The sequence below is a fragment of the Callionymus lyra genome, chromosome 8 (assembly GCF_982586985.1).
Source record: "Callionymus lyra chromosome 8, fCalLyr1.hap1.1, whole genome shotgun sequence".
In the NCBI taxonomy this organism is placed as follows: domain Eukaryota; kingdom Metazoa; phylum Chordata; class Actinopteri; order Syngnathiformes; family Callionymidae; genus Callionymus; species Callionymus lyra.
Window position 1 is genome coordinate 27,675,663 of NC_141825.1, and position 25,012 is coordinate 27,700,674.

General features: G+C 38.2%; 1 protein-coding gene across 1 annotated transcript; it reads right to left on the reverse strand.

Moving 5' to 3' along the window:
* Positions 1 to 326: 326 nt before the first annotated feature.
* il34 (interleukin 34) lies at positions 327 to 24,769 on the reverse strand. Its single transcript, XM_087797364.1, has 7 exons — positions 24,692 to 24,769; positions 17,297 to 17,400; positions 12,717 to 12,794; positions 12,569 to 12,646; positions 10,861 to 10,968; positions 8,223 to 8,406; positions 327 to 416 (listed from the first exon to the last, which is right to left on the reverse strand). Exons 1-7 carry the CDS (start codon positions 24,735 to 24,737, stop codon positions 358 to 360), a joined length of 657 nt encoding a protein of 218 aa, XP_087653490.1. The 5' UTR covers positions 24,738 to 24,769; the 3' UTR covers positions 327 to 357.
* Positions 24,770 to 25,012: the final 243 nt, after the last annotated feature.

A 25,012-nucleotide genomic window follows, 5' to 3' on the forward strand; every position in this document is an offset into this window, starting at 1 on the left:
TTCAGGCTATTTGGTGACATTTCACGATGAGGAGGCGTCACCAGGAAGAAAGATTCGCCGGAGAAGAAAGACGTCCTCAGAGTCGCTGGAGTGGAATCTTCTCGAAGCCACGAAAGCCAAAGTCTTCATTTCACAATAATCCGCTCTGACATCGGATATACTTTTGTTTCCAAGGATGACGAAAATGTATGTAACGCTGGAATCAGGCGACATGTTTATGCGATGAAACTATTTGCTTGGTGAACAAAAGCCATGTTTGGATAAAGATGAACAGTGTTAAGTGATCCCAGACACAAGCTGTACTTTCTTCTTTCAGTGTGGATGTCCTTTGCTCTCCATTCAGCTGTTGTGATACGTTCATCCCACTTGTTGTAGCGCTTTCTTCCGACCTTTCCTCCAGTGAGATAAACCACAGTCTGAAATCATGCAAGAGAAGGAAAAATAGTTACTTTCTTTGAATTGACAACATTTCAAGCTGAGCTGTAAATGTCATTTTTCACCACCTGACATTGATATAACATTGTTTTCAACATGTATTGCACACAATGTTTCTACAGTTATTGCATCGTTTCTGTTCCTTGTTCATGTAAATTGAATATGTGTTTCTTTATTAAAATTGATGTTAGTTATTATAGCGAGAATTCTGAGCCGCTCTAGTAGAAGAACTCACATTTCTCCTTCAAACTCTTCACTGGCTGCCAGTTTCTTTCAGGATCATTTTAAAATTCTGCTTCTTACTTTCAGATCTATTCATGGTCAGACCTTCCATCAGTGATCTGATCCAGACTTACACCCCAGCTCGGGCTCTGAGGTCTGTGGATCAGAATCTACTGATGGTTCCTGTTTGATGATCTACTGACTCCTTCAAGAAACATCTGTGTTTGATGATCTACTGACTCCTTCAAGAAACATCTGTGTTTGATGATCTACTGACTCCTTCAAGAAACATCTGTGTTTGATGATCTACTGACTCCTTCAAGAAACATCTGTGTTTGATGATCTACTGACTCCTTCAAGACACTTTTATTTGTTCAGGCTTTTCCTTGATTTTCTGAGACTCTTGTGTTTTTCTCGGTGTTATCTTGATCTTTAAAGTATATACTTTATTGAATATTGTTTTGATTGTTTAAGCGCTTTGTGACCCCTCTGGAAAAGCGCTCTATAAATATAAATTACTTACTAACTCACTTACTTATTATACTACTGCCTCTGTTAATGTTGCAAATGAAGTTGTTTTGTCACTATTATTTGTGATTTATGTTGTTGTCACAGTTCATGTTATATTCTCGTTATTATAGTCGTTGTCATGCATTTGTAGTCTTTGTCAATGATACTGTTTTTGTTGTTTTTGTTCACCTCATAATATCCGACTTCACAGTGATTGTTGTCATTATTAATGATTTTGTTGTCTTTTCCCCTTATTTTTTTTTTTTTCCTCTTTAGTTTTTTTGTTTTTTTTCGATGTTGATCGAAGATAATGTTACGCTTGAAAATATATAATGCTAAACAGCTACAGACAGTCTTTAGTTTGAGAAGTGAACAAATAATGATGGATAAGGCCGAGAGTAACTTTATTCACAGACATAAAAGTTTCCATTTCTTGTGGGAAACAGTGTGTAGGTGTGGACAGTCAGCGGAGGAATATGAAAGTAGAAGATGTTGGCAGGAGATCTCAGCCTCCCTGCCGGGCTCATGTGGAGTGTGGCAGGACCTAAGAGGTTTTTCAGAAACTCCATTGTTAACTATTGCAACAATTTCTGCTTTCGGCATGAGCGGGAAATACTGGTTGAAATCAAGTAGCTTCATATGCAGCATTCCGTCCCTTGGATAAGACGGCAATATGAACCAGATGAGTGAACAAAGGTTTTGTAAGTTCAGACGAGCATGTTATTTCACTCAAATATATCCATGAGATTAAAGAAGAGCGTGAACTCTGCAGAAGACCAGCTCTTTGTGGACGATTGTTATTAAACGATATTGTAGCAATGGATGTTAATCAGGGGTTTGTAACGTCCTCCCTTCCATGAGCCTCTAGAAAAAACATGTTGATCGTAATCATTTTTCCAAAAGAGAACATCATGACAGAATTATAATGATTGAAGTTACATTTGTTTGTTAGTTTTTCCAAGTAAGTTTTTGCTACATTTCAGTTTAACATTGTGGGAAAACCTCAATGAGACAAGTACTAATTATATAACTCTGAGTAAATCATAATTGTAATGAATTATTTGACTGCCCAGAGTTAAAAACAACAAGGAATGCGTCCGTATCTCCAATGTTGCAGCCAAACACAATAACTCTATTTCAAGATTTGATGGAAATGACACTTTCAGCTGCTAATGCTAACCCCTCCACATCTACACACAATCTTCAGCGTGTTAGATCTACAAGAGTCAAATACTTGACATCTTAAATAATAACGTGTGTATATGGAGCAGCTAATTGGGTTGGATTTTGTTTTTTAACAGTAAACCCAAACTAACCTTCAGATTTTGTATTTGAAAAAAACTGCACTATTTGTTGAAGATGCTCTGTTGACCACATGGTTTTATAACAGTTCTGGTTTAAAATTGCCTCAAGACTCATAAATTAATTGGAAACCAAACACGAACAACTTATTTTAAAGCATTTTTTTCCTTTCTCTCACACAAGCAGAGAACATTTATTAGTGTTTTAAGTGATTAAAGTTCACCCAAAATTCAAACTTCACTCATTTTCTACTCGCCTTCATTTCGACTAATGGTTGGGATTATTTTCAGAGTGTGAATCTGTTTTTTCGTCACTGAAAAAACAAGTGTCTAGATTTAGGACGGTGGCTTAGCAGGGTAAAAAGAAAACTTGAAATATAGACTTGTAATTTTTTCAGTAACAATTATTCTCAACAAGGCTTCAATTCAAGATGTCTTTATATATATTCTTTGGATGTTTACAAATGTGTCCTATTTTGAACGAAGGTGAAGCTGAGCAGCTAGCGTAGCAACATCCGCTAAAACAAGCTAAAAATATAGACTTCAATACAAGATGGATGTTACAGCAACATGGAGGTGTTTGGATGTTTTGTGTCACTTTGGAGAAATTTGAACCCATTAATTAGTCTCTCTTTGCCTTCTGGCTCAGCTCAATTATTGCCTCTTTCATTATGTAGTCTTTAAGATACCAGATTTATTTTTTCCTCAGAGGTAATTTTGCAACATCGGGACAAGAGGGCGCTAGAGGAGAAGACAGGATGGGAGACCTCTGCCAAGCAGCTCATGTCCACTCGTATCATTAGGTTTTCACCCAATAGAACAACATTAACAGCTCAATATGACTTTTGGTACCAGATGCAAACTAAAGCTACAGCGGAACAAATCAAACCACCCCGAGAAAAAACAACTCATTTGAGTCTCACTTACTATCAAGAATGCAAACACACATCGTCTCTGTTTGTTTCCACAGTTTAGCAGAGCGAGCCTCAGACAAGCAGCTGGTTCTCAACGGTAGCAAAATAAATAATAAATATACCCGTTAAAGAACGCCAGCCACTGTTATCGAGTTAACAGATCAGAGATCTGTTAAGCAACCTTCGTGGCCCTCATCACTCTCACTAAAAAATGATTAATAAAAGACTTGTATCTTAAACGTGTTGATCAGATGAAGCACCAGGAACAGCCAGTTCTATGAGCCAAGAATGTCGTCCATTTGTTATTGCATTTATTTCTTTTAAGCAGGTTGAACATTGTTGTGTCGCAGTCGAGTCCAGATGATTTCATGCTCATGACTCCCACAGCAGTGAGCTTTAGTCGTGAAGAGAACCAGGAGCTACTGGTGACTTTTGGTTTGGATCCTGACGCACTTCGGTTAATCTTGGCCATTAATCCTCACTTTGGCCATAAAGTATGTTCATTAAATATTGCATTAGTCGTACCTGCCTGCTTCTATTTTTTAAGGTCATTTGTTATAAAAGAGTTTAATTTGTCATGAGTTTAATGGAAAGCCAGGATTTCCACCGACTTCTCACCTACTAGTTTGTGGCGTAGTTTAGTTATAGAACAATAGAAAAGTTTTCTTTTAAATGTGTGTGAATTAATTGTTTGTTAGTCGTCATTTGTCTGCCTGTGTCCACCTGACCTTTTTTAAGATGAGTAATAGCTGTTAATTAAATGTCTCTTTGAAATTTTTAGTTGAGCAATGCCAGTGGACTACAGTGGCAGTCTTTATCCTGACGGGAGACTACATTTCCCATGAGCACTCAAAAGTGGCAAAAGTTTCCATTTCCCGGTTTGTATCAGTTGATGAATGTTGTGTTTCCAGACTTCATTGATGAATGAAGGATGAAACTGATGAGGTAATGAATCATTGTAATGAAATATGATATAAATAACATCACTTTAACTTTGTTTTTGTTTGTAAATAACTTCACTTTAACTTTGTTTTTGTTTGTAAATAACATAACTTTAACTTTGTTTTTGTTTGTAAATAACATCACTTTAACTTTGTTTTTGTTTGTAAATAACATAACTTTAACTTTGTTTTTGTTTGTAAATAACATAACTTTAACTTTGTTTTTGTTTGTAAATAACATCACTTTAACTTTGTTTTTGTTTGTAAATAACATCACTTTAACTTTGTTTGTAAATAACATCACTTTAACTTTGTTTTTGTTTGTAAATAACATAACTTTAACTTTGTTTTTGTTTGTAAATAACATAACTTTAACTTTGTTTTTGTTTGTAAATAACATAACTTTAACTTTGTTTTTGTTTGTAAATAACATAACTTTAACTTTGTTTTTGTTTGAAAATAACATAACTTTAACTGTGTTTTTGTTTGTAAATAACATCACTTTAATTTTGTTTTTGTTTGTAAATAACATAACTTTAACTTTGTTTTTGTTTGTAAATAACATAACTTTAACTTTGTTTTTGTTTGTAAATAACATAACTTTAACTTTGTTTTTGTTTGAAAATAACATAACTTTAACTTTGTTTTTGTTTGTAAATAACATAACTTTAACTTTGTTTTTGTTTGTAAATAACATAACTTTAACTTTGTTTTTGTTTGTAAATAACATCACTTTAACTTTGTTTTTGTTTGTAAATAACATAACTTTAACTTTGTTTTTGTTTGTAAATAACATAACTTTAACTTTGTTTTTGTTTGTAAATAACATAACTTTAACTTTGTTTTTGTTTGTAAATAACATAACTTTAACTTTGTTTTTGTTTGTAAATAACATAACTTTAACTGTGTTTTTGTTTGTAAATAACATCACTTTAACTTTGTTTTTGTTTGTAAATAACATCACTTTAACTTTGTTTTTGTTTGTAAATAACATAACTTTAACTTTGTTTTTGTTTGTAAATAACATAACTTTAACTTTGTTTTTGTTTGTAAATAACATCACTTTAACTTTGTTTTTGTTTGTAAATAACATAACTTTAACTTTGTTTTTGTTTGTAAATAACATAACTTTAACTTTGTTTTTGTTTGTAAATAACATAACTTTAACTTTGTTTTTGTTTGTAAATAACATAACTTTAACTTTGTTTTTGTTTGAAAATAACATAACTTTAACTGTGTTTTTGTTTGTAAATAACATCACTTTAATTTTGTTTTTGTTTGTAAATAACATAACTTTAACTTTGTTTTTGTTTGTAAATAACATAACTTTAACTTTGTTTTTGTTTGAAAATAACATAACTTTAACTGTGTTTTTGTTTGTAAATAACATCACTTTAACTTTGTTTTTGTTTGTAAATAACATCACTTTAACTTTGTTTTTGTTTGTAAATAACATAACTTTAACTTTGTTTTTGTTTGTAAATAACATAACTTTAACTTTGTTTTTGTTTGTAAATAACATAACTTTAACTGTGTTTTTGTTTGTAAATAACATCACTTTAACTTTGTTTTTGTTTGTAAATAACATAACTTTAACTTTGTTTTTGTTTGTAAATAACATCACTTTGTTTTTGTTTGTAAATAACATCACTTTAACTTTGTTTTTGTTTGTAAATAACATAACTTTAACTTTGTTTTTGTTTGTAAATAACATAACTTTAACTTTGTTTTTGTTTGTAAATAACATCACTTTATCTTTGTTTGTAAATAACATCACTTTAACTTTGTTTTTGTTTGTAAATAACATAACTTTAACTTTGTTTTTGTTTGTAAATAACATAACTTTAACTTTGTTTTTGTTTGTAAATAACATCACTTTATCTTTGTTTGTAAATAACATAACTTTAACTTTGTTTTTGTTTGTAAATAACATCACTTTATCTTTGTTTGTAAATAACATAACTTTAACTTTGTTTTTGTACAGTAATTCACCACCACAACCATCAAGAACTTTTACAGTGAAAATTAAAATCACACAAAACTCTTCAAGTCACAGTAAATGAGTCATTCAACTAGTTTTAATTTGATGTGTCATCACTAGTTATTGTAGTACAAATATATAAAGTTACACTAAACTACCCAGAGCTGCTTTAAAACAAGCGACTCAGAGGGTTGTTTCAATGAAATCAGTTTCTTCTTCTTATGCACAAAGCTGTGGTTAGTAAAGATCACAGGATTCACAACTAATGCCTTATTGTGTTTCAAGCAGCGAAACATCACTGCATCAGCAGAACTGACTTCGACCGAAACATACTCTGAAGTCAAGGTTAGTGAACGTGTTTAGCACAAAAAGAAGCATCTTTTAAGAATCTGTTTGTAAATCCCACCATGACTGGCCTGAGGAACATACAAAGGAGGTCATTTTGGAAGCATTAATTTCAGACCCTGCGCAAATCCTCTAATTTAACAGGAATGACGGAATAGCTAATGGCTCTAGTATTGAACCGTGACGATGGAAAGGGTCACCAGCATAAAATTATTTCTGACGATTCCTGCAGGAGGAATTTGATAGAAAGAAGAGGAAAGGTATTTGGGGAGTAATGGTTGCCAGTAGAATTAATCCATTTTAACAACTTCAGATTATGAAGGAGTGTGATTCAGTTAAATCGGGCAGTGAGGTTCCATCATTGAGATGTTTAAGTAGTAAGTTAAGTTAAGTTAAGTTAAGTTAGTAAGTTGGTATATGGTTTACCTTTGTCCCATTTTCTATGGTCATTTTAATATGTGGAAAATATTGACTCTACTGTGAGTTTTGAAAATGATAAACAACTGTATTTATTCCACTAATTAGACTTTTAAAATGAAATAATTAAACTAAAATGCTGATTTCGAACGTTTTTGGCTGGCTAGATATTTCAAATGAATATTTAGTCTTAAATTTAAACCAAAATGTGAATTCACTCTTGGCCAACGTCCAGTTTTAAAAGGAAAGACACAAGCTTTTGCAAGAGGTTCTACTTTTGACAGAAGACGGTTTAAAAATAATATTAAATACTGTAGATTTTTTCTACAAGAACAAGATTTAATCCTCAACAAATAACGAGTCCGACTTAATAATGGCGATTGGGCTTAAGCAGACATTCCTTAACAGGGTATCTGGTTCCCCATATTACCGGATCACCTCACACAGGACTCGCCGCGGGACACGATCGAAGGCCTGATCCTGATCCAGATCCTGATCCAGATCCTGATCCAGATCCTCAAAACAAATGTAGACAGGTTTGCTAAACTCCATTAACCCTCGAGGATCCTACAGAGGACGAGCTGATCCACAGGTCCATGGATTAAAAACTATCAGATCGTCATTACTGTGACGACCTGAACCACAATTTGGTATATGGCTCTTACTTATATAGTGTTTTTTTGTATGTTTTTTTAACGCATTTGTCCATTATGACAATTACACACCGACGGGAGTAGGCTGCGATGCAGCGCACCACTCAGCAATCAGGTTGAGAGGTCTTGCTCAGTGACAAAACCAAATAATACATCCATATTATTAACACAACACTGAATCAGCACTGCTTATCTAGGCTTATAGTAAAATGAGGTGATAACTTATACAATAAACTTGTTTTCAAACTCTCTCTTCATCTTGCTCGCTCCTAGTGAACACATGAGTGCTTCCCTTTTTTCACTGGCCTCACACGGGCGTATACATGTTTGGATAGATTTACTATCACACTCAGGAAGTATTTTAGGAAGAAAAGTACATAAGTATTCGTGAATCTGGTTTGTGTTGAGGCTGTTGTACGGCTGAAGTGCAGCTGTTATCCAGTATAGTAGCACGATGGGGAGAAAGATCTCCTGGTCAGAGTGCTGGCCTCTGTTGTACTTACAGTCGTGCTGCGTGTCGGCACTAGTAAAGCACTCGCTGAAGAGGCAGTACATGGTGTGCGACAGGTTGTCGAGAAGAGATTTAGGAGACGCTAGTTTCCAGCTGGACTGCGGCACTTTGTCGGGCTCCTCTGTTAACTGATCCCAAATGTCTTGGACGGCCTCTGGAAGCTCCTGCTGGAACACCTGACACACACACACACACACAAAGAATCTCAGTGTCTTCACACACGCTTGTTTGTTTGTGGTTATCGTCAGGTTCTATCTCATGAGGAATGTCTAATCTACAATAAATGTGTAATTTGACCTAAAAAAAACTTTTTCCCTGGAGGCCAAATACAGCCTTTTAACTTTGTTAATGTCTCATAAGAACCATGTAACTGATCATCTGGAAATGATTTTTCTCAGCTTAATCTTTTTTTTAAATGATGTATTATTTGTTGAATTCTAGGTATTATGTGTTTGTTTTGTTTTTGTGTATTTTTGTCTCTCGAAATAATTAGAAAAAAAGTGCATCACAATTTTCATTTTCTTCTTCTTAATAACGTATGTGTTTAGGAAAGACTAACAAGTCATCTGTCTATTGCAGCTACTGTTTGCTATATTACTGAAGTACATATGACTCAAGATGGAGCTGCTTTGCTTCTTTTCACAGAACGGAAATGTCTTGGAAGTTTGGTCACGGTCGTGAATGATGTTGATTTGGTGATGAAGACGCTGGATTAGACGAATAAAGTGTTTGAGAAATCAAAGTGAACTCAGGTTAGGATGTAGTTAATTGTGTTTTGCTGGCAGTATTGGCTTGACACGTATGTACGATACCTCAACATAATTTGAGCAAGTGAAGATCTTTTTGAATATTCATGAATAAATTTACGTTTTAAATACACAGTACAGGCAAACGGTTCGGACACACCTTCTCGTTCTATAATAATAAAATAGATTTACTGAAGGCATCAAAGAAGGACGTAGTAGATCATTTTGACCTTTTAATAAGTAGAACAAAATGAGAACAACTCAAGTCTTCTGTGCATCACAGACACTATTTCTCAACAACATCTTCACTCGCTCTCAGAAACACTGTTTGACTTAAGAAGATCAGTTACAACCACCAATCAAACCGTCTTTTTCTGGGGCAACATGAACACACTGGCACTCCCTCATCCTGTCAGGGCACACCAGGTCCATCAGGGCTCCATCAAACCGATCACAGATCTCAGTACCAGTAGCTGCTATAACAGGGGCTTGTCTCGCTGCTTTCACGCCTGCAAAGGATCTAAGGGCTGATCCGCCCTCTAGGTTGGAGACCATTGAGTTAAGTCAGAATTAAATGGACGTCTTGTCTCATGTTGGAGATGAAATCCCGATTCCCATCAAGTCAGGTTTTATCAATGAGTAGAGAAGAGTAAGTAAGTAAGTAAGTCATTTTTATTTGTATAGCGCTTTTCCAGACCAGGGTCACAAAGCGCTTAAACAATCAACACAATATTCAATAAAGTATATACTTTAAAGGTCAAGATAAAACTGAGAACACAATGGGAGGAAAGTCCTTGAGATCCACGCATGGATCGTTCGACCGCCTTCTGTCATCAACACAACTGGTCCGTCGTGGTGAGAAGGTGCTGATCTTAGTTCTTCATTTAATCTCTACATGTGAGACCAGAAGAAGAAGAGGAGAGCTTATTGATCTAGAAAGGATCAAACTGGAACTGCTGGCCAGAGGTCAGTAGACATTAATTCATTTCCTGCTGCTGATTCCCTCAGTGGGGAACCTTCTTTCTGCGAGGTGGTGGTGCTGACCACTGCGCCACGTGTGGCCAGAAAGGGCAGGTATGTAGGTTTTATCATTACCAGAGACAAACGTCATCCCTCTGAGCCACTATAATGGTCTTTTATTCTGTACTGACACCACGAGAATGTTTACATCACTGGCAATAAAACGTTTCTGATCCTGATCGCACTCCATAGAGTGTGGTCGCACCCCTGAGCTGGAGTCACCATCCCACCTCTGACACCACTTCATGACAACTTTAACTTATTCATCAATGAACTTGTAGAGGGAGTTACAAGTCCACGTAGGGCTGTTCTTCTGAGTCACCTTCGATGTTCAAGGATTTTAATCCACAACAGCCGAGAGACTTTTCTATCTTGTCTCAAACTATTTGGTGAATCCTTGTTATCTATATTTGTTTTCAATTCCAACCACATGCATTCTGTAGGATCATCCTACACACGATGACAATTCCAGTTGATTAGTGTTCAGACTTTCTGTCTGTTGACTTCAACCCAGCTTCAAACTTGGCTCTTGAAATAGTGTTCATTTAGATAAAGTTTATTTTTGAAATCTATACTGTGGAGATGAACCTAAAGTTCCCTTTTGTCCGAAGTCCAACTTATGTTTTACAACTCAGCTCTCGACATATTTTTCCAAGAGACCTTTTGAGATGAAGAAAGTTGTACGTCTATCGAATCAAACAAACATATCATGGAGGCTCTTGCATCCTGTTGATCTAGAATTATACAGATTAGAGTTCCTTCTTTACCGGACCTTTACATTCCAAAGGAAACGATATAATGAATCCAATTCAATGTGAGGATAAAAACAGAAATGTGATGGAATCATTTGAACCTTCTGTTTACCTCGGCAGGATGGGAATGCACGAAGACTCCTTCGACGTCGCTGAAGCGTCGTTCCAACTCGCTGCAGTACGATCGAGACGGATGTCTGCCCGGCATGACCCGGATAATCTGCAACACAGAGAAATCCATCTTTTTGGGATTCTCAAAGCTGTATATTTCTAGAGTTTGAAGAACAAAGAGAAATGTTTAAGAAAATCTGACTTCACTCTTAAGTTTCTCTCGAGGCTACGGCGTCTGGGGGTCGACTGGTCACAAGACAGTGTTAAGTACGACTTGAGCCTCAGGCTCAGTCAACAGAGTTCGTTCAGTTTTTTCTCGTCTGCTCAAAAACGTCAAAAATGTTTTTCCCACTTCACTTACGGATGCATTAGAATGGCTCTCCGAAGAAAGACGTATTCATTTAAAGATAAAGGTTCCCAAACAAAAGTCCGTACCCATGACAGATTTTTCTTTTCTGCATAGAAGTAGATGTTCTCAAAATATAATCAGTGATCATTGATCAAAATACAGTATTTCTGATATAATCAGTTTCTTTTAACTGTTCACTCCTAGAAAAAACATTCCTCCCAAGCCTTGGATATGAGTCTCTTAATAGGATTCATTCTTATCTTGTAATCTTTTTACTGTATTACTTTATATTGTACTCAGTATTATAGAGATTCTATCAACGGGGTTTACTCTGAGATTTATACGATTACTCATTTCTCAGTGCTGTTCTGTTTTGATTACGCCATGAGACTACTTTTACTGTGTTCTGGTGAAGTTACTTTCATAAACTTGTATATTCTGCCCCTTTGACAACAGGGCAATGTTTTCTATTATGTTGACTTTTTGTCTGCTTTGATTTATCCCCTGCATGTGTTATGAGTCAAATAAATAAATGAGTACACATGGCTTTGAGGAAGTACCAGGCGTTTGTTTCATGCACGGTGGACGAATATTTCAGCTGCATGTATCATTGCTCATGATCTTTAACACACACAACAAGATCCTAGGCAGAGGTCAAGATAAATAATCCAAGAAAATACTGGCAGGTCAAGTCCTGCATGATTTTTTCATGGAATGCATCCTGTAATGATCCTTGAAGAATAGATTGACTGTGGTTAAATGATTAAAAAACACAGTTTTATAATGTTTTTGTTTGATCTCAAATTTTTTTTCTCAAAACCAATTTTGCATGAATTTGCAATGACTTTATAAAAAATAAAATTATAAAACAAATCGTTATGAACCATTGTCAAAAAGCTATGATATTGTTAGTTATTTATTTTTATTTATTTTCTTAATTAATGTCCTTTCAACTGTATTCATGTTTTGCATTGTGGGTCAGAGAAGACCAGGATTTAATTTATGTTGTATGTCTCAATACATGCATATTTGACACTAAAAGAACTTGACTTGTAACGACAGCAACAGTGTTTTGAACCATTCCGTGACTCACAACATAGATTAGTTACTACTGGATTGCGTGAACATTGTCTAATCATTTCCTGTATCTGTTTTCTTTTAAGTCTTTTAAAAATCCATTACTAGGATCTAGTAAATAAATAATCCCAAACTTCATTTGTTGTCCAGATGTTTCCTCTGAGGCGAACACTCTAACTTACCACAAATAATAAAAGATATAATTCTTAGTACTAACAAATAAGAAACATATTTTTTCTTTAGACAGGTCGTCACCGTCACCCTCACCTTTTTGTTCTCTCACCTTTTTTAAGACTCCTTGATTGACTTGGAACCACAACCTTTGGAGAATAAATTGGTCCAAACCCTCCACCTGTAATCGCTGATAGGAAAAAGATGTCATGGACATGTTTTGATGCATGGATTTCTTGACAGTGGAGGAATGATTTTACCATTCTGCTGATGTTTGACAGTTTAAAAACTTCCTTGAAGTGGACTCGGATGGTGTAGTTGATGGGGAAGTTGTGCTTCTGCAACACAAAAGAGGAAAAAACTGCAGATGCATTAAAGAAATCACGTCAAATTGAATTATTATTGAGTTTGACATTTTAATTAGTGCATGTTCTAATGCAACAAATCAACATGACAAATAAAATGAACAATTTAAATACAATCTTTTCCAACAGAACTGATTCCAGCATTATCAATCACTTTACTGTCTTTCAATCCATTGAAACAAATTCAATCATGCCTGCTGCTGGCGCCACACACAATTATGGGTTTCGCGCAACAACAACAAAATGTAGTCGTTGAGAATAGAGGATTTGAACTTCTGTTTTGAGCCAGTGTCAACCCCCTGAGCTGTGCAGCCCATAATACTCTCTCTGGCGGAGCATCTCAGGCCAGTTCTGGAGCACACGCTGTATAAACAGTGGAATCCAGTTCACGATGAATGATGATTATGATGATGAAATGAAAAACTTGTGGTTGCTCTTCCATTTCTCAGGACCGGCTCCCAGAGGAAACCATCATTACTATCCAGAGACCAGAGTAAAGACAAGATCTGGCTTCAAAGATATTGTACTTGTTCCTATACTTCAAAGTTGACGGCAGTCGACACTTTATCACGGACCAGGACAGACTAAACATGATAAATACTGTAAAACTTTCCTTGAGGTAACATATGGCCCAATAAATAAAGACAAATGTTTTCTCATTGTCAGCGTGAATATTTTATTGAGCAGATATAAAACACTTATTATTTTCATTTTCAGTCTCTTAAAGAATTTCTCTTTTTCAGGATTTGAACCCAAAATGCCTCCTTGATTACAATTCTTTAGAGCGCCAGCAAAAGCAGTGAGACGTCCCATACCGTTGCCAAGGAGCTTATAACACATGACTTTTAAAAAAACATACAACTAATTAAACAAAACAACTGCTATGATGCAATGATTGTGTTGCTCATCAAGTTGTTTCCTGACCAGGACTCGAACTCACTCTGAAAATGCATGTGTTCCTTATTTAAGTTCTATCTTTAGATCCGTGTCCTCAGCTCCACAGCACCAGGACATTTAGTAAATATACAAATTGTAGAACATGTTAAATGAAAAACACTAGTATAGTGTAGTATAGTACAGTATAGTATAGTGTAGTGTAGTGTAGTATAGTATAGTATAGTATAGTATAGTATAGTATAGTGGAGTGTAGTGTAGTATAGTATAGTATAGTATAGTAAAGTGGAGTGGAGTGGAGTATAAAAGGGGAGTATAGTTCAGTACAGTACAGTACAGTACAGTATATTGGAGTAGAGTAGAGTAACGTTAAGTAGAGTAAGGTAGGGTAGAGTCGTGTACAGTAGAGCAGAGCAGAGTGGAGTAGAGTAAGGTAGAGTCGAGTTGAGTCGAGTAAGGTACAGAATAGAGTAGAGTAGAGTAGAGTAGAGTAGAGTAGAGTAGAGTAGAGTAGAGTAGAGTAGAGTAGAGTAGAGTAGAGTAGAGTAGAGTAAGCTCGTCCTGAATAGACTAGTAATGTGAGCAAACTATGAATGCAATGAAGCCTTCCTTCCAAATCTAGTTGTTTCTGGGTTAGTAACTTTGTTGGTCACTTTGGTTTTAAAAACTATATTAATATAGAATTTTAAAGGAAAACGAACATTGCACAGAACAAGTAGAGAAAACATTCAATGTTATACGTGACCTTTACCCTTTAAGAGTCCATTTAAAGAATAGTTGTTCCATAGTTGAGCAATGAAGGCCTGAGATGAACTCTTTTAAAACTGCAGATACGAGGGTGAGAGCAACAGTATGTGGCTGTATGAGCTGAAATTGAAAAGCAGAGTTTATAATCCAGCAACTTTTCTCCTAAGTGAACTGGAAACTGTGCCTGGCAGAGATGGAGGTCCTGAAGAATGTAATTCCTTCAGATGCCCTGAGGACGCCCTGGTCTAGACCGTGTGCACTGATGAGATACAAGAAGCAAGAAGCTCTCATGTGTCGTGTTGAACATGTTTAACATCATCGTTTGTTTTAACAGCTGCTCTGGTGTTTGATCTCAACATGAAAATCATCAGAACTAGATCCTGCTTTGAGTTGCATTCACAGCATCTCACCTGGTATTTCAACCTGTAGCTGACTCGAACACAGCCTCTTTCTTCAGAGTATAAAAGCCAAAGGTCACTTATTTTATGATATTATAATCTGATATTCTAACTCCTCAACACTCACATGTCACTCACTGTGACGCTCACTTTTCAAAAGCCTAAGTCCTCTTTTTCAATCAGGTTATATCAACATAGATTCAAGTGATAGTTCACCCAATATTCAAACTCCACTCATGTTCTACTCAACCTCGTGTCAACGAAGGGTTGGGATTATTTTCAGAGCAATTCGTTCATTTTAAGAGTTACAGGAAAAAAGTACAGATGTAGCGAACAGAGCAGGATTTTCTTTTCTAAAAAAATATCCAAATACCTCCATACTTGTCTGTAATGTTCATCTTGTATTGAAACCTCAACTTTTGTCGATTGTTCGAAGAAAAAAATGAAACAAGTGCATGAATTCAAGCTTGTTTGCAGCAGAAGCTAAAAGGCTAAGATGCTAAATATCGCTAAGAGTTCGAACCACACTCTTAACCTTTTTATTGTACGTTTTATTATCGTTTTTTATTTGCTTAATCTTTGTGTCTGTTAGTCATGAGTGGTTAGAAAGTATCTCTGGTGCAGAGGTTGTTCCTTTGAATAATTTGGTTTATTCTGTACGATGTATGTCATAAATCTCTTTCGCTCAGGATTAGTTTTACCTGTGGAACTTTAGTGATTTGTAAATGACCACCTTTGTGTTATTTAATTGCTGTATTGCTGTGTCTAATTGGAAAAAAACAATTTCCCGAAGGAGACCTAATAACACTGGGCTGAGGATTCTAACAGGACTAGTATTATCACCCGACGCCTTTGTTTAGTCAAATACAGTTTTATTACATTACAAACCACAGACCATTCGTACGGGATTAAATCTCTGGGCAGGGAAACTGGAAAGGAGCCCGACCGAGGATTCTTTTCACCAGTCGCCACTCAGATGACACACTGACCAGAAACTGTTTCCTTCAACTGAGAAAAATCTCTCAACTTAGTAAAATGTTGTCACACCATGATCTGGATCTTATAATGTGTTTGTGTCGTTGACACTATTGTAACAATTTATTTAGTGTCTAAACCAGAAGGATGTGTCTCGACTGCAGTTCATACAAAACTCTGCAGCCAGAATTCTGAGCCGCTCTAGTAGAAGAACTCACATTTCTCCTTCAAACTCTTCACTGGCTGCTCTAGTAGAAGAACTCACATTTCTCCTTCAAACTCTTCACTGGCTGCTCTAGTAGAAGAACTCACATTTCTCCTTCAAACTCTTCACTGGCTGCCAGTTTCTTTCAGGATCATTTTAAAATTCTGGTTCTTACTTTCAGATCTATTCATGGTCAGACCTTCCATCAGTGATCTGATCCAGACTTACACCCCAGCTCGGGCTCTGAGGTCTGTGGATCAGAATCTACTGATGGTTCCTGAACTTCCAGACCAGAGTAGGCAGGCAGATCCACCGACTCCAACAGTTGATGGAAAAAAACTCTTCCATTGCTTTCTGTCTTTGCAGAGCCTTAGAAAGTCACTTCATTCCTAGAATGACAATAAAACCCTTCAATCCTTGATCACTACTGTCTTGAAGAAAACATTCCACCAAAGATTTCATTCACTAAAGCGCCACCAAAGTTCTGAAGGAAATGGATTTATTACGTTTCAATATCTCAACACACTCTGCATATGAGGCTGAAATAACTAATGAAGGCTTTTAATTCTTAACCTGGTTAATAGTTGATGACCAGGATCTTAACCCTTGTGTCGTCTCTGGTTCAAGGTCAACGACCTCCCTGGCTTCCATTAATACATATGCACTGTTGGCGCCTATTCACCTTGACCCAGAGACAACACAAGGGATACCTCAAACACATTTTGTTTTCAGGGCACCGGGTCACCTTGACCCAGAGAAAACTCAAGGGATACCTCAAACACATTTTGTTTTCAGGGCTCTGGGTCACCGTGACCCAGGTATAAATCAAGGGGTAAAGAACACAGTGAAGCCCACGGGGATGGATGGTCATTTGAAAATCAATGTGATCTCTGGGTTTGGATCCGAGTTCTGATGGTTCAAGACACCAGAGAGGAGCCTTTGGCTCTAATCTAGAAGTAATAAAAACATATTGCTCGAGAGCGAAGAGGTCCGTCTGTGGAAATCTCTTTTTGGTGGAAAAAGCTGGTTTTGATTGTAAGCCAGTAAGTAATATTTGTGTCTTTATTGTTGTGTGGCTGACATTTTATACTTTTTGTTGCAGTTCATTCCTCAAAGTTGTTTCCATGTTTTTTCAAGAAATCAACAGCAGGCGCTTCTCTCACAAATCATCCTTTTCCCATCGTAACCGGTTTCATATCGAACCCGGCAGCCATCGATGAGGCACGAGAGGGTCACGTGTTGGAAGATCCTCTCACCATGTAGCGTCGCCTCTGGCTGAGCGTGTCTCGGAGCGTCTTCAGTGGCGTGCACATGCTGGCCGGCGTGGGCGCCATCAGAACCGGTGACAGAAGACACAGGCCTGCAGGGAGACAGAGACGGAAGTGAGTCGTTTTCAAGAATCAAATGAAGACGTATTGACCGTTCGTGTCTTTCATCGGATGTTGTTTAACTGGAAAAATACTTTTAAACAGAATAATGTTTTTAATACATTAATATATATTCACTCTCCAGAAACCTTCTCTGAGGAGTTCAAAAGGTGGTAAAACAAGCGTCGCTAACTAATAAGGCAGCCAGAAGACATCCAGACAACGTCCACCATTGAAGAAATAACAAGAGGTTTTCACAATCCTTTAAAGGATCAATGAAAGCTTCACCATCTGTAAGCACGTAAGTGGGGTTTCAGTTATGAATGCTACACATTCATTGGTTAAATAACCGATAAATCGTTGAACCCTACGGTGAACTCTGAACCCAAGAGTCAGCCTCACTGATAGGATCGTGGTTTTAGTCACGACAACGAGCGACATGAGGCCGTTGAGCAAGACATTATCTGATGCATTATCCTGAAGAGAATATCTGGGAGAAGTATCCATCCATCCGTCCGTCCGTCCGTCCGTCCATCCATCCATCCATCCATCAGTCCATCCTGCTATCCATCCATCCATCCATCCATCCATCCATCCATCCATCCATCCATCCATCCATCCATCCATCCATCCATCCATCCATCCATCCATCCATCCATCCATCCATCCATCCATCCATCCATCCATCCATCCATCCATCCATCCATCCATCCATCCATCCATCCATCCATCCATCCATCAGTCCATCCACCCATCCATCCATCCATCCATCCATCCATCCATCCATCCATCCATCCATCCATCCATCCATCCATCCATCCATCCATCCATCCATCCATCCATCCATCCTGCTATCCATCCATCCATCCATCCATCCATCCATCCATCCATCGATCCATCCATCCATCCATCCATCCATCCATCCATCCATCCATCCATCCATCCATCCATCCATCCATCCATCCATCCATCCATCCATCCATCAATCCATCCATCCATCCATCCATCCATCCTGCTATCCATCCATCCATCCATCCATCCTGCTATCCATCCATCCATCCATCCATCCATCCATCCATCCATCCATCCATCCATCCATCCATCCATCCATCCATCCATCCATCCATCCATCCATCCATCCATCCATCCTGCTATCCATCCATCCATCCATCCATCCATCATCCATCCATCCATCCATCCATCCATCCATCCATCCATCCATCCATCCATCCATCCTGCTATCCATCCATCCATCCATCCATCCATCCATCCATCCATCCATCCATCCATCCATCCATCCATCCATCCATCCATCCATCCATCCATCCATCCATCCATCCTGCTATCCATCCATCCATCCATCCATCCATCCATCCATCCATCCATCCATCCAGTAGGATCAGTAGCTTTACAGAAACTTGAGATGAGATGTTTTCGGGATCATTGTCTTTTCTTTCCATTCTTTGGTACATTTAAGTCAACCGTTGGCAGATGTTTGTGTGAAATTACACTTCCTGACCCTCGTATGTCCTTCTACCGTATGGATCCACAGTGATCTAAACAGTAACATGTGTTTATGGAGAGCTGACTCTGGCATTTCTTTGACAAAAATGAACACAAGTAAAACAAAGACTTGATATTTATTAATCATTTAAGAAGCCAGAGGTCAGTGAGTTTTAAAGGGATGCGTAGGAAAGATACAACAATAATTGTCAAAACCAATATTTTGGCTTCAAGTGGATCTTCATCCTCGCATCTTGTTTCAGAGTTACTTGATATGAAGTACATTTACCTTATATTCAGAATCATCAACTAAAGAAGTCAACAATTAACGTTTTCCCAAAGGAGACCTCCTGAGGGATCAATAAAGTTCTACCCAACCTAACCTAAAGCAGCAGCACAGAACCTTACACCGTCTCCTGCCTTTTGCCACAGACAACATTTTAGAAAACTCCCTGGAATTTAAAAAAAGTACTCTCCATAAATGATAGAGAGACATTTATTAGAGTTCTTCTGTGCAGACTGGTCAAAATAAGAAGATATGAAGAGAAAAAATGAAGTCAAATTGTAACAGTATTGATATAACCTGTGTATAATTGGGGCTGTCGAAGGGAATCTCAGTGCTTGGCAAAAACCCACATGTGGGGTCTCTCTTCAACCAACCACTGCTGTTGCAACAAACCAAGAATGTAAAACTGTCTTCGAGCTGTACATGTTTACGTTGAAATGCTCCCACACTAACAATGTACTAATGTAGTAATAGGGGCTCCCTGTGGTACAGGTGTAATTATTTTTCTCCCCCCTTACGTAAAAAAGTGAACCAATAAAGTGAAAAAAGGTTTGTTGGCCTTTTCTAAAGTGGCCATTTATTTACTGTCAAGGACAAGTGTTTTTCATTTCACTTTTAGGTATGTTTTCGACAGCTCAGAAGATTTATGTTCCTTTAGAATGAAGTGTTTGTTTGAGCGAAGTTGTGCGACCTTTGAATTCTTCTTTTGTATCGACAGCTGTGGTGGACTTTACAAGCCTTCGTTCCAAGAGGTACCATCATCCCAACAATATCCATCCATCCATCCATCCATCCATCCATCCATGCATCCATGCATCCATGCATCCATCCATCCATCCATCCATCCATCCATCCATCCATCCATCCATCCATCCATCCCTCCATCCCTCCATCCATCCATCCATCCATCCATCCATCCATCCATCCATCCATCCATCCATCCATCCATCCATCCATCCATCCATCCATCCATCCATCCATCCATCCACCCATCAAAAGCTTTACAGAAACCCTAAGTTTTAATATTTTCGGGATCATTGTCATTTTTTCCCATTTCTTGGTACATTTAAGTCAATCTTTGGCAGATGTTTGTGTGAAATTACACTTCCTGACCCTCGCATGTCCTTCTACCGTATGGATCCACAGTGATCTAAACAGTAACACGTGTTTATCAAGAGCTGACTCTGGCATTTCTTTGGCGTCAATCATTGTATTCAAGTTTTAATGTGAAAACCGTCCTGAGAAGTTTAGTACAAAACTGGCACGAACTTGAACTTTGTTTTTCTGAAGTGAATAGAGGAGCTTCCAAAGGCTGTTCTCGTCATGGAAGGAAAATCCTATGGTCTACCGACGGATCTGCCATTGTGTGAATACAAATGGATGTAATTTGACTCTTTGCAAACAAACTAAACATTTGCCAATGATGGATTCTAAGAAAGAATCAGTCCAGAAGAACAAAAAAAGCGAAGGTAGGTCGCCGGAAAAGACCTTTTAAAAGTGACACCCTTGTTAGACCCCAATAAACACGACCAACAGGAACAGGACATGTGTGTGTGTCGGGTTCTCAGGGAGACCAAAAATCAGTCTGCGATAGAAACAGAGCTCGTACGGAACAGATCACAGCTTTGTTATTGTGAACAAATCGTATCGACCTGGCATCTTACAATGTCGTTATTGTTAGTAAAGTTTCACACACGACACAATACCTTTAAGACCAACCGTCTGTATATCTGCCTCCAGGTCGGTTTCCAAGGATGTGTGAACAAAACATGGCTGGTCGTACTGAACATGAAACAAGTCAGTAAAACAAATCCAATAAAATCCTGATTGATAAATTAGAAAAGCACCAGAGCATGAGCATTCAAAGCCACACGAGTAAATGAGAAAATCGCTCACAGACGACCTGGATTGAGGTGAAAAGACCAAACATGAACAACATCTAAAATCTGGTCCTTGTCCTGGTCTGTCTGATGATGATGATAACACGGATGATCATTTGAAATCCTCAGCGTAGGTGACGTTTTGAGGGAATAAATAATATCAAATGTATCTGACAAGCACTTATATTGATTCAATCCAGGCTTTCAGAAATGATCGAAATGTTGACTATCAATAAATGTAGACAGCAATTAGCAACTTATCAGCGAAGTGTCTGAACCTGTTGCCTTTAGCCAAGAGCCTTTAAATCCAGCTGTTCCCGAGCTACAGTTAAAGGCTTAAGTTGGCCTCCAGGGCGCCACAGAACGGCACTGCAGGCACGTTAAAGGTCGTTTCTGTCGTGAAGCACAAACCCAGACTAACCTTTGCCTTAGGCCACATTTGGAGAACACAAGGCAAGTAAAAAGAAAAAGCTGCACATTCCCAGCTGAAACCAATTTGTGTTCTGACACAGAAGTGTCTCAGAAACATGGAAAGAACAGAGTGAGATTCTCACAGCACCAAGTATGGATGGAATCTTGCAGCAAGATAGTTGTGAAACATTTTAAGAGTGACATATATGAGTTGTAATGTATTCACAAAACCCACGGCCCTGGGCCTCAAATAGTTGAATATATTATATAATATTTATTGCTCACAGAGCTGTTATGAGCTCTGACCTCTTTGACTGAAACTTTGATGAATACACAAGTGTATCCATTTGATTTCATGAACCTATTACGCAAATATATCTTCATCTCCACCAGTACGTTCTTGTAACCACTACTAACGAGATACTAATGAATATATATATAGGTAGAACTTTATTAATCCGTCTGGAGGTCTCCTTCGGGAATATATATATATATATATATATATATATATATATATATATACATATTATTTACTACTTTACAAGCCATTTCTTGACATCCCAACAATATCCATTATATCTGCATCCATGCAGAGGAGTTTCCTGCAGATGTTCAATGATCCTCCTCAGAAGATACAGTCTACTCTGAACTTTCTTATACACATGGTCTGTGTTGCAGGACCAGTTTACTGTCCATCCACACACTAAAGTGTGTTTCCAACTATCTCCAACTCATCGCCTCTGATGGACACTGGACATGGCTTTGTCCTGGACATCCCAAAGTCCAAGACCATCTCCTTGGTCTTTGAGGTGTTCAACTGCAGGTGGTTCCTCTCACTCCAGTCCACAAAGTCACGTATCAGACTCCTGTACTCGTCCTCGATGCATCCAACAATGAAGCATCCAACAATGATTCATCCAACAATGTCAGTGTCGTCAGCAACTTCTGGACCAGACTCCACTCTGAGTTGTAGCAGAAGTGTAGATGGTGAAGAGGAGAGGGGCCAGTACTGTCCCCTGAGGTGCTCCTGTACTGCACACCACAGTGGCAGACGTGATGTCCTTCAGCCTGACATACTGTGGTCGATCAGTGTGATAGTCCGAGATCCAGGAGACCAGACCAGGCTCCACATGCATCTCTGTCAGTTTGTCCTGCAGCAGAGTGGACTGGAAGGTGTTGAAGGCACTAGAAAAGTCCAGGAACAGGATCCTCACTGAACGGCTTCCTTTATCCAGGTGGGAGTAGGTCAGTAAGGCAGAAACCTTGTCAGGACCAGCAGCCTTCCCTGGACGAATCCTCCGAAGTACATCGTGTACCTGGAGTGAGGTGAAGCTGGGAAGAGGTTGTGTGGAGCTCAGGGGGCACAAGAAGGTGGGGCAGGTTCTAGAGGAGGCTGCAGTGAGGGTGAGGTGACCTGATCAAATCTGTTGAAAAAATTGTTTGTCTCCTCCACCGTGTCCACTGCAGTCAGAGAGGACTTGGTCTTGTGTCCAGTAACGTTTTTAATTATACACAGGTTTTATAATTTGTTCCCTGTTCAGCTTCTCCTCCATCCTCCTCCTGTAGGTGTCCATCCCTCAAGCATCTCTTCACCTCCTGCTGTGCTGAAGCAAAGTCTGTACGTCCGGTCTTACACAAGGTGACAGAGATTCCTCAAGGGGATCATAAACGGCTTCAATTTGTCATGAAAGCATTAACACTTTCCTGCAATAATATAAATAATAAAAACTCTTCTTGTTTAGATTCATGTGCAGTCATAAACCAATGGCAAGAGATCGAGTTTATGGAATTGGAAAGTGGTGGCAGTAGAAGAAAAGACTGATGGTAACAATAAAGTCTGGAGTGTAGCTTAAAAACTTGCTCAATGAAGACAGATTTTTTTAGCCTCTAATATTTACTTTGATTTATCAGTGAAACAGACAAAAAAAACCTGATCCAGATGGTCTGGTCTCGCTGGTTCAACTTAAGATGCAATTTTAATGTCAGGATAGGGAACAATCCTCAGAATGGCACCTTTTCTGGCTGTAGGCTCTACTTACCAATCCAAGAACGCGTGAACATTTATCTCCACTGGCTTTTCTTTGTTAATTGTGAAAATAAGTATTTTAGTATGAAAGATATCCAAATATGAAATGAATAAAGTATGAATGTGCCGAACGCTCACGGTGGCCCCGTGGTTATAGTGCGAACACCTCACCTCAATGAAAACACCTTTCACCCCAAATAAGATGAATCAAATATGTTAAATAATTGAAATCAATAAATAAGTGTGTAATTGATTTATTTAAACCAACAGTTACAATGGGTTCTGTGATCCCACAACATACAAAGCTCTGTATACAGTTTGCAGTGTGTTATGACACTGATATGATGGATATAAAGATATTATTATTACATTTTTTGATTGTAAGCAGTACTGTTTTGTTTGTGACAATTGTAGGCTTATGAAAGTCACACTTATTTCCAGCAAATGTTGTTCGAGCCTCGACATCATTATGTCTCATTGAGCAGCTTTGAACCTTCAACCACACCATGAGAGTTCAGCGAGCTGCTCGTCCTTTAACCCTTGAAACGACGAGGCTCGTCTGAGAAACTAATCACCTGGAGAGCCTGCGGCCAGAAGTCGTCTCAACTGTCTCTTCGACATTTGATCTTCGTTTGGAGAAATGGTTTGTTAAACGGTATCTCAACACCGAGTGCCGCAGCACGCTGTCAACGCTTCACCCTCAAACCGTTTCTCCAGAGTTCTAAAGGCGGGTGAGAAGGTGAATTCCACAAACACAACTTTGGAAACAACAACTTGGAAGTTGATCCGCTACAGCACATCAGCACCCAGAGACACTGGAAAGCCTTCCCTGGTGCTATTTCAAGAGAAACAAACATCTGCTTTGAATTGAAGCCGACAGAGAAAATCCCTGCATGACAAAAAAACGACCACTTCGTCACCTATGCATGTTCGTTCCAAGTGAATCATTAGTCGTGGTTCAGAATCTATCTGAATATGTGCAATAGTTTAACTTCTTCCTTGGATTATCTCTAAACAATGACCTAGTTTAACTCTAAAATCTGCCATACATTACACTAGGTGTTCATGTCTCTGACATGGGAAGAAACTCTAAAGGTTCATGGGAGCAAAGGAAAGTCCTAGAGCCACTCATCACCACATTGTTTTGAATCGTCATCGGGATTTTGAACATTTCTTACCCAAAAGGCCTCCCAGCAGGCAGACTGGAGCGGACTGTTGGACCATACTCTTGAGCTTAAGTCCTCGGCTCCGGACTGCTTGAAACACTTGTGAGTCAGCGCCAGAAGTCCTCTTTAGTCAGTGTGTTCAGCAGGACACACATGGTCTGTCAGACCTCCAGCCTTCATTGCATGCCCAGATACAAATCCTGGTATTTACAGCTACTTTCACCTCGGCTTGCTTCGGGTTCCCACTGAGAAGCAGAGGAAAAAAAAGTTATTAGCATATTGTTATTGTTGGTGTAAGAAGAGGAGATTTTCAACTTTGTGCTGAGTTTACTG

What these genes read in the sequence shown, in the direction of transcription:
- il34 (XM_087797364.1), bottom strand. Translation starts at nt 24,737, where the DNA reads ATGGTCCAACAGTCCGCTCCAGTCTGCCTGCTGGGAGGCCTTTTGG. An exon ending in CCTGCTGGGAGGCCTTTTGG is followed by an intron (nt 17,401 to 24,691) that starts GTAAGAAATGTT and finishes GTCTCCCTGCAG; the next exon opens with GCCTGTGTCTTCTGTCACCG. An exon ending in GCCAGAGGCGACGCTACATG is followed by an intron (nt 12,795 to 17,296) that starts GTGAGAGGATCT and finishes TTTGTGTTGCAG; the next exon opens with AAGCACAACTTCCCCATCAA.